Here is an 8,816-nt window from a genome sequence, read left to right as displayed (position 1 = left end):
CGCCGCTGCCGCCGCCCGGGGCGGGCCGGGCCCCCGCTCGGCCCCGCCACCTGCCCCGGCCCCCGCCGCCGCCCGGGGCGGGCTCTCCCCGCAGCCCTGCCGGCCCCCGCAGCCCCCGGCCTCGAGCGGGCCAGGCCGCGGCGGGGCTCGGCGGCAGGGCCCCGGGGCCGAGCTCCGGGCGGGTGGCGGCGAGGAGCGGAGGAGCGGCGCGCTGCCTCGGGGGACCCCCTCCCGGGTCTTGAACTGAGCCGGCACGAAATCCGGGCAGAGCCAGGAAGGTTTGGGTCATGCAGGAGCAAGGGCGCCTAGGCTGATGATAAAAACGTGGGGTTTTAGAGCAGAACTCCGGTGACACCAATGCTGGATGTGTAAGTGCCGCCGAGGAGGGCGATACTGCAGGCTGGAGTTTTTCAGTGAGTTTGGAGTGATTGGCACCATCCTCTGTAGATGTTAGGATTTGGGGCTTCCGCTTCTAACTTTGCAGGGCTCCAGGGAGCACCTCTGGGTTGCTTTTTGTACTGCTGTGTGAGTTTGCAGCTAGGATTTAGTACACTCTTCCTACACCCAGGTTGCACAATTTCAGCAGTCAGGGTTAGAAGCTGGCAGAATACAAATCAGATGTGTTTTCCTGGTGCTTTTAGGCTGGGCTGCATCAATACCCAGATATTTCCCATATGTTTCAGAGGCCCTGGAGGAAAGGTTTTTCTACTTCATTCCACTTTTCTTGTCATTGCAGTGCTGATGTTGCAGAATTACTATGCGCAGTAGAGGCAGCTAGACTAGTGCTGTGTGTTCAGGCAGTCAAAGCCAGTCAAATATTTGTCTGGGTCTAGATGTCAGATCCAGGTTTTTGTAATTCTTTTCCTCCAGGCTACGTTGAGCTCTGGACTCATTTGGATGATATAATCTGGGAGTTGGGACCGTAAGACTTGCAGAACCTAGAAAGATTTGATGTTTATTTCCTGCAGAGCAGTTTGCTTTCGTTCTTGATCTGTATTTATGCAAGTGGAGTGTCACAAATCAGAATTAAAAGGTCATGGCTCCACAGAATTCAGAGTGTTAACAACTTGTACACATGGGCATGGAGAGATCTTAGCTAATGAGTTCAGGATTGCCAATGACTGGGAAAAAAATTGTAAGACACTACAGAGCAGGACTAGCATTTTGGAGCCAAACACTTCAAAACCAGACCTGAGCTCTGAGCTCCATGTGGAAGTTCTCCTATGGAAGGAGCTGCAGCAAACCCCTGGATCTAACACACTCTGGGAAAATTCCAAATTGGATCTGAATTATATCCCTGAGGACTATATTTAATAAATGTCTGGTCCCCTAACTTTTCCAAACTACAACTCCAATTACATTCAATGGAAGCTTTCCAGCCAGTGGAATTTTTTGCAGGAAGATGAAGATCTATCACATTACGTAATTTTTTCAATTCTAGAGTCCTTTGGGAAAGTTACAGTAAAATGTGTCTTTTATTTGCACTTGTTCCTCACAGACTGTTTTGGTATGGAGGTGATCTACAACCTGTTGAATTCATTGGTTTTAGCTCAGATTCATCAGGGTATCTGCACTGCATGTGCTGTTTTGCACTACTAAGAAAGGACTAAGAAGTGTAACTCTGCTATTGCCATCGTATATCATTCCTTCCAAAGAGCAGGGCAGCAGGCTGCTGTTGCTCTAGGTGTCCTGTAGACACCCTTCTCAGTATTTGATCATGTGAGTCCAGGTTTGCAGAAACTACTGATCATACCAGAATTAGCTTTGTTGTATTTCAAAGTGTCAAAATAAGTTTAACTACTGTAGTTGGCTTGACAAATAGGTCCCAATATTCTTTGATAAACAAGCCCCTGTTTGCCAGTTGAGTTCCTAATGCATCCTCTTGGGGAAACCAAACTGCCTTTGTTTCCAGCGTAGTCACCTACAGTGTTGGTGCTGCAGTGCTGAGGCCACCTACAGCTTGCATGGTTCTGCGCTCCAAGAAAGCTTTCCCTGCACTTGTCAGTCCCCGTTGCGGCAGGCTCAAATGCTGACCACCACAGGGGTGGAGAGGCAGCACGGCGAATGCAGACAGGGCAGTTGAACACAACAGGCAGTTGCCAGTTTTCCCTGCTGTAGTGATTAGAGCACTCAGCAAAAGTGTTGGTGAGCACATTCAAGTTTCTACACTGAATCTGGAAAGAGATGAAGTCAGGCCTTTCTTGGAAGAGCTTGTTTTTGCTTTGAAGGTTACATGTCAAATCTGGACTGAGAGGATGCTTAATGTTGCAGTATCTAAGTTGGCTGGAAGATGCGTCCCTTATCTTTAATCACAATGGGATAGTTGCATTTACTACTTGCCCTTTTGGGATTAACTTGTTTTTGGCCAGGTTCTAAAGGTGTTGCATACTCATAACTTCTGCTGTATTCAGTAGGAAAAGCACTGTCTTTGATTTATACAGCTCTCTAAGAGAACACAGCCATTTTTTAAAACTCTGAGTTATGTTAATAGGAGCAAAAGTAGGCTGCCTAAGAGAGCTTTTGAGTATCCACCCATAAAAAGCTACATAAATGGTAACTATTATTAACTTTCCACTTGGCCTGCTTTTAGCTTACCTTTTATCACCCTAATTGCTCCCATGTGGGCCCACTTCCAGTCTAATTCCTTTCCAACTCCATGTACTCTTTTAGTTAGAACAAAGTTGGGGTGGTATAAAAGGGAAGAATTGTCAAAGAAGCTACATGTGATATAATCATTTATGTATCTTGTAAGATGAAGTTTGTCATTTGCATAGCAAGAGAAGTATGAAAACACTACAAGAAATAATGTAACATCAATCTTATTTTTAGAGGGATCAAAACTTTATAATTCAGTCTTCTTTAAAATCCATCTAATGTTATCTAAATCAAAGCAAGAACTGAGTTTTCACCAAAGTCTTGCTGTAATGATTTTTAGGACTTGTAATTATATTTTGGTAGGATAGAAACTCATATATAAGAAATTAAGGAGTCTCTACATACTGAAAGCATTTTTTTTAACTAAGCATGAAGCAATTTAAGATTCCCTGCAAGCTGCCTGAGTTAGTGGCTGATGCAGGTCTCTGCTACTGCTCTGCCCAAGAAAATACAACTGTAACATGGACTTTTTTTTTTTTTTTTTTGGCAACAGTTAACTTATGATACAGGCCATCAGGAACAAATACATAGGAGACAAGGCACCATGAAGCAAGTGAGTACAGCCAGGGAGTTAATTCTAGCAGCTAGTGATGAATTAAGATGAAAGTTAATTCAATACTTACAGATAACTATCAGAGCATTCTGACCAGGAATTTTTATAATGCAGGATCAATGAAGAGCTTTAATATGATAATAATAGCATGATGCTACCAGTGACATTTAGATGACACAGTAGACTGACTGTCTCTGTGTTGACAGGCATTCACCATCTTTGGACTACTATCAAAAGGAGTGGGGAAAAGTAAAACAGAAGAGGCTGCAGTGAAACCAGTTCACCAGAGACAAAAGGACCCCACGTTTCTATATTTCTCATTCTAAAAGACATATAAGGTTTCCTCAGCTAAGTTGAACAGAGTCAAAAAGCCAAAGACTGCTCTGGCTTGGCATATGAGCATTTATATACAATATAAATATATATTTATATTGTGTATACAAGTGATATACAAGTTCTTTTAACAAACTAAGCCATCCATTCTTTCCCTCTCTGCCCCCACATGCAGCAGAACATAAGGTCTTTTTCCCTTCTCTGTCCTGCAGCTAAGAGAAAACTTGTCCTGCAGCACAGGAAAGACTTGCAGAAATAAGATAGGTGGCATCCATTTCTTTCTTATGCCCACTTTTTCTTTACTCTGAAAGGATGAGGCCCCAGAGCTATGTCTTTTTTTCTGTGGTGAGCACCTCACGATGTGCCATAAAGCACACAGTGTGCTCTGCTTATACCACCAAGTGGAAGCTGTTGCAATCCCTAGGCTGAGTGCTGCACTTGGCTGAAAAGCGGCATGTGTATAGCACTGTACCACGGGAAACACATTACATATAAAGCAGTTCATTAACTGGACAACTGCACCATAAAACCCACAGGGTTATGTTCCTATAGCAGCACCATCAAAGAAGTATTTCAGACCAATTGCAGAGACATCTTATGAAACTGGGCAAATATTTTTAAAACCTAACGAGAACATTTCATGAAGACATGGAGAGAACTTTCCAAAGAGTGTGACTAGTTGGGAAATAGCCTGAACACCAACTCAGAATGAACACTGGAAATTTTAAGAGACTGAATCCTTGTATTTCAAACTGTAATACCAACATCTAACTATTAAACCAAACTTATGCAAATGTTTTAAAAGCAAATCCATGCCACTCCAGTCTACTACTTTTACAAGTATTTACTAGGAAATACTGAACAGCTGACTAATAGTTTTATCTCTGAAAAGTGATATAAATCAGGAACCTCACATTCCTGTTTAACACATCTCAATGACTTCAGGTCACATTTGTTCAGTTCATAAGCAAAATGATGATTTTTCTATTTTTGTACGTATTTTTGTACATATTCAACCTAGGCTCCAGAAAGCTACCTCTATGTTTCTAGTTGTTGCCACAATCCACAGCTTTAATAAGATTCAAAAGCTGAAGTCTAATTAGCAATTCTGAACAAGCTAGACTGAAATCCCACCTACTCTGACCATTTGATATAAAAAATATATATATATTATTTTTGTAATTGCAGAAAATACCTAGGAGCTTGCCAAGCGACTGCTTGAATTAGAAGCTGCCATTTGTGCGACCTGTGAAAGGGCCCTGGTTCAGCTAAGCATGTAAGCATAGACTAAAATTAAGATGCTTTCTTCAGTGTCACTATAAGTGCTTTGCTGAACTGTGGCCTTCATGATGACCAAGGTCATAGCCAACATTTAAGGGCAGGGGGAGGGGAGGAAGTCAATTCATATGCCTTAAGTAAATTCAGGCCTCATGTGAAGGCTATGGAACTTCCAACCTTATAACATTGCTTCAAGGTATTTCACATTGAATGGTAAAATTTCAGACTACTATTGTATGTATGTCCGAAAGCAAAAGCTTTATACATGTGACATAGTTTGCAATGAGTTTGAGTGACCTGTCCAGTTTTTATGCACAAGTAAAACAACTCCATCATTGTTTATTATTGTACATATCAAGTATAAAATACACTGTTACTCAAAATCCATAGTTTTAATATATGGTACCATAAATCCAAAATATTTCACAAATATTTTATCAAAAAACACTACAAATTGTCATGGCTGGATATTTTTCTGCTAAAGCTTTTAAAAGAAAAAAAAGAGTGGACTGTACATTATTCTGGAAGCAAATCCTCTCCTAGTTCTTCATCAGCAAATTCATCTTCCTCAGTTCTTTTTCTTGCTGCAGTCTTTGGTCTTTCTGCTTGTGGGCCAAGTGGATCTATGTAGGAGGCATCTACGGTTTAAATAAATACATTTGAAAGTTACCTACAAGTAATTTTAGCTGTTTCAAACAGATACAATTAAACTCAAGAATGCTTTTAATATGACTCATCTGTAAGGTATCTTACAGGACGAATGAAAGATTCTGATTCTCTAGAAGAGTTACTACACAGGGATTTAGGACTTACTTACACTACCATCCCCAGAACTCTATTGAAATGCAAACTAAAAAGAGAATAAGAGTACTGAAAGAGAACAAGATACCACATTTGCAAGGTAATGCAGGGCATGACAGCAGTAGTAACTGAGTGCTTGTGACAGAAGCTTCTTTTATAAATTCACCTTTATTTTATTACAGTCATTAAGCTTTGGAGAATGAGACTTCAGAAGTGTGCATGGACCAGGAGGACTGATGAGTTGGTTAAGGAAGGGCATTCTAGGAAGTAACACATTCCACAGGGATCTAGGGTTTTTAAATCCCTTGCACTCCTTTGAAAACTCCACCTTAGTGAAACGATTGTAAAACAACAAGAACTGCCCAAAGGATGCAGAGCACAAATATATATATATTTTTTTCCACACGGTCCACCTCTCCTAATACTTACTTTATAGCAAGCTATGAACAGGAAAGCTAAAGCCATTCTTTGTATTTATTTCACAGGGAAAAATCCTTTCCTAATTGTCTAACTATACATGCTTTTCAAGAACTTGTTTTTCTGATTCCCCTCTCTTTAAGAGCCAGGAAAGTAAGAAGGTATAAGCTGCCCACTTGCCTATTTCTTTACTGCTGCTGCTTTCATAGGGTTCACTTGTTCCAGGCAAAGCTCTTAATTTGGCACTCAGTCTTTCTCCTTTGTTACCACCACTATCTGGAGGAAAAAAAAATGTTGAAAAGCCAAGTAACATGCTGCCATGTTCTGTGAAATCATGAAACAAGAACAGCAACATAAATTCAGTCACTATCTGTGAAATAAGATTTAGATGAAACAATCTTTTCATGATTGATACAGTACTCAGTTGTAACTGGTTGTTAAAACACAATGGACACTGGGTATGCATGCATGTGTTTAAGTTTTTTAAGTATACAGTCTTACTTTGGGGTAAACATTTTACATATTAAAATATTTCTGTTTCAAATGCTGACTTTTTAGTTTCTTATAAATTACAAACAGTCACATTTTGGAGTTAAAATAAACATGAATAAATATAAGTGCTGTCACAATGCATATGGACATTTCATATGTCTGTGCTAGTATGTTAGCATGTGAGTATATTAGTATGATCCACCTGTTGAATGCTGTCAAGGTTAAATACAACACTAGCTTTGCTTTTGATTAGACGAGTATATTTGGCATGCGCTGTCTGCATGGCAGGCAGGCACAGTTCATGTATACAGACCATCTTGGCCCTGCATCTTGCTGTAAACATTGTGCTGGCAGCTCAGTTTGCAGCAGGGCCCCAAGGAATGTGTCAGCTCCAAGGGCTGCCTCCTGCTCAGACAACGTCAGATTAACATTCTCTTGCCAGAGCAGTATTCCAGACACTTTAAATATTCTATTAACCTCTGAATCTCTTTTTTACATTCATGGCAAGTTTTCAATCTTGTCTGCTACACTGAATTTTTATTCATTTTTTTTCTCCTAGGAGAAAACTTTTCATGTTTGGCTTGGTATATTGACAAGGCAGGACAAGCCATGCAGCCAAATACAGACATGCTCATTTACAACATGAAACGATGCTGTTATTAAAAGTCCTCCATCTGTGACGAAGAAAAATGGGTTTAATTCAGCAAGCATTAATTACAAACTCTGGACTTGGCAACACATTTCCATTGTTTTATTTACTACAAATGTCCTGTTTATAAATCTTGTTACTATTTTTACAAAGGTATTCTTCCATAAAGACAACAAACCTTTATTTTCCTATAAATACCACTGCTGACTGCAGTTTACTCAGACCTGCAATGGAAGACAATGTCCCTGCTCTGAAAAAGATCTAATAAATACATACGTATGATCACGCATGCCAAACAGTTAATATGTTTACTAGACAGAGGTTATGGTTGAAACTTCAAAGCTAGGGAAATCTATCTTGACATACATCTAACTCTGGTCAATTCTCACTGAAAGGTTCAATGGAAGAACTGAACATTTAAGGAAGGATTTGAAGAAACTCAAAGAAATCAATGTGTTTGATCGGGGGCCTCAGCTGAAGTGCAGTGAAATTACAAAAGGGTCTCCTCTTGATTTCACTGGGCTTTGGACACAGGCCCATGCAACAAGAGGCGAGTGTTGAGCTTCAAAGATGATATGGATGAAAACATGCTGATGAGAGTCAGAGGAGAATACAAAATGGCTTATAGGGAGAGAAAGAGTAGATAGTAGTAGGCATAAGGCCTTATGAAGGGAAAAACAAGTAATTTACAATACAATAAGAAAGCAGGAAGGAGTGGTGAAGAGATGTGAAGAAAGGAATGATATAGCAGGAATCACAAGAGAAGACTGAACTAGTCACTGAAACTGCATAGGTATAATTGGTTGATTCCAGAAAGGAAGAATTTGATGTAGTGAGAATAAAAGATAATGAAGATGGCACAAAGAGTTTTAACTGTGAAGGAGGAAAACATGTGGGTTTTAGTGATATTACCAGAGGAAGCAGAAGGATCTGGTATTAACTGAAAAAGAAAAATCAGGACAGTAGACCAACTAAAATGGCTGGGATAAGCATAATACCTACAAGCTATCCATACATCTTATTGCCCTAAATCAAACAATTTAAAACAGAAGCTTTCTTGGACATCCTAAGACCCTTTCTCTTTTGTTAGGGCTACATCCAAGAAGGGAATGAAGCAGTAAATCTGAAATTGTAAATCCAAATTTCCTCCACTTTTCACTCTCCATTCCAGCGGATGTGCAACCCTCAAAGTGCCTAAGCCTCAGCAACTGCCTCCCTGCACAGCTTCAAAGTTCCCTAAGCACTTACTGCTCCGATTCTGCAGATGCCCAGAATGGCAACATCCTGAGCAGCAAGATCCCTGCAGGATGTTCAGCACGCAGCCTTGGGTCTAAACTCCCCTTCTAGTTTATGAACCAATACAGAGGAATCACGAGTGCGATTGCAAGGTGTGCAAATGTAGCTGTTCACACAAATGTAGCTTTTTAGACTACAGGACTCGATTCAGTTGTCCAAATATGCTAGTTTTCTTTCAATTTAATAAACTGAATCAGCTCATCAAAGGGTTAGATTAATGCTAGAAATAGTGCAAGGGAAGCAGCAAGAACATGTGGCCAGGAGTGAGGAAGAAAGTAAATGTTGAGGGGAGTGTGGCTGTTCCCTTCAGGAGCAGCAAGTTATTAGATCAGCACAGCTCAT

The 8,816-nt window shown here is 40.5% G+C and overlaps 1 protein-coding gene across 2 annotated transcripts in view; it reads right to left on the bottom strand.

The window, feature by feature from the left end:
- Positions 1-5,152: 5,152 nt before the first annotated feature.
- The window catches only part of IFT88 (intraflagellar transport 88), a 69,889-nt gene continuing 66,225 nt past the window's right edge, over positions 5,153-8,816 (bottom strand). For both annotated transcript variants that reach the window (XM_013962174.2, XM_067290148.1), the window contains 2 exons: positions 6,218-6,313; positions 5,153-5,457 (listed from right to left, as the gene is read on the bottom strand). In XM_013962174.2, coding sequence (XP_013817628.1) covers positions 5,336-5,457; positions 6,218-6,313 — 218 coding nt within the window. In that variant the 3' untranslated portion in view covers positions 5,153-5,335. The remainder of the gene's footprint in view (positions 5,458-6,217; positions 6,314-8,816) is intronic.

Source organism: Apteryx mantelli, chromosome 1, assembly GCF_036417845.1.
Source record: "Apteryx mantelli isolate bAptMan1 chromosome 1, bAptMan1.hap1, whole genome shotgun sequence".
NCBI classification, from domain to species: Eukaryota; Metazoa; Chordata; class Aves; order Apterygiformes; family Apterygidae; genus Apteryx; species Apteryx mantelli.
The sequence above is the reverse complement of the archived record's forward strand: the minus strand, read 5'-3'. Positions and strand labels throughout refer to the sequence as shown.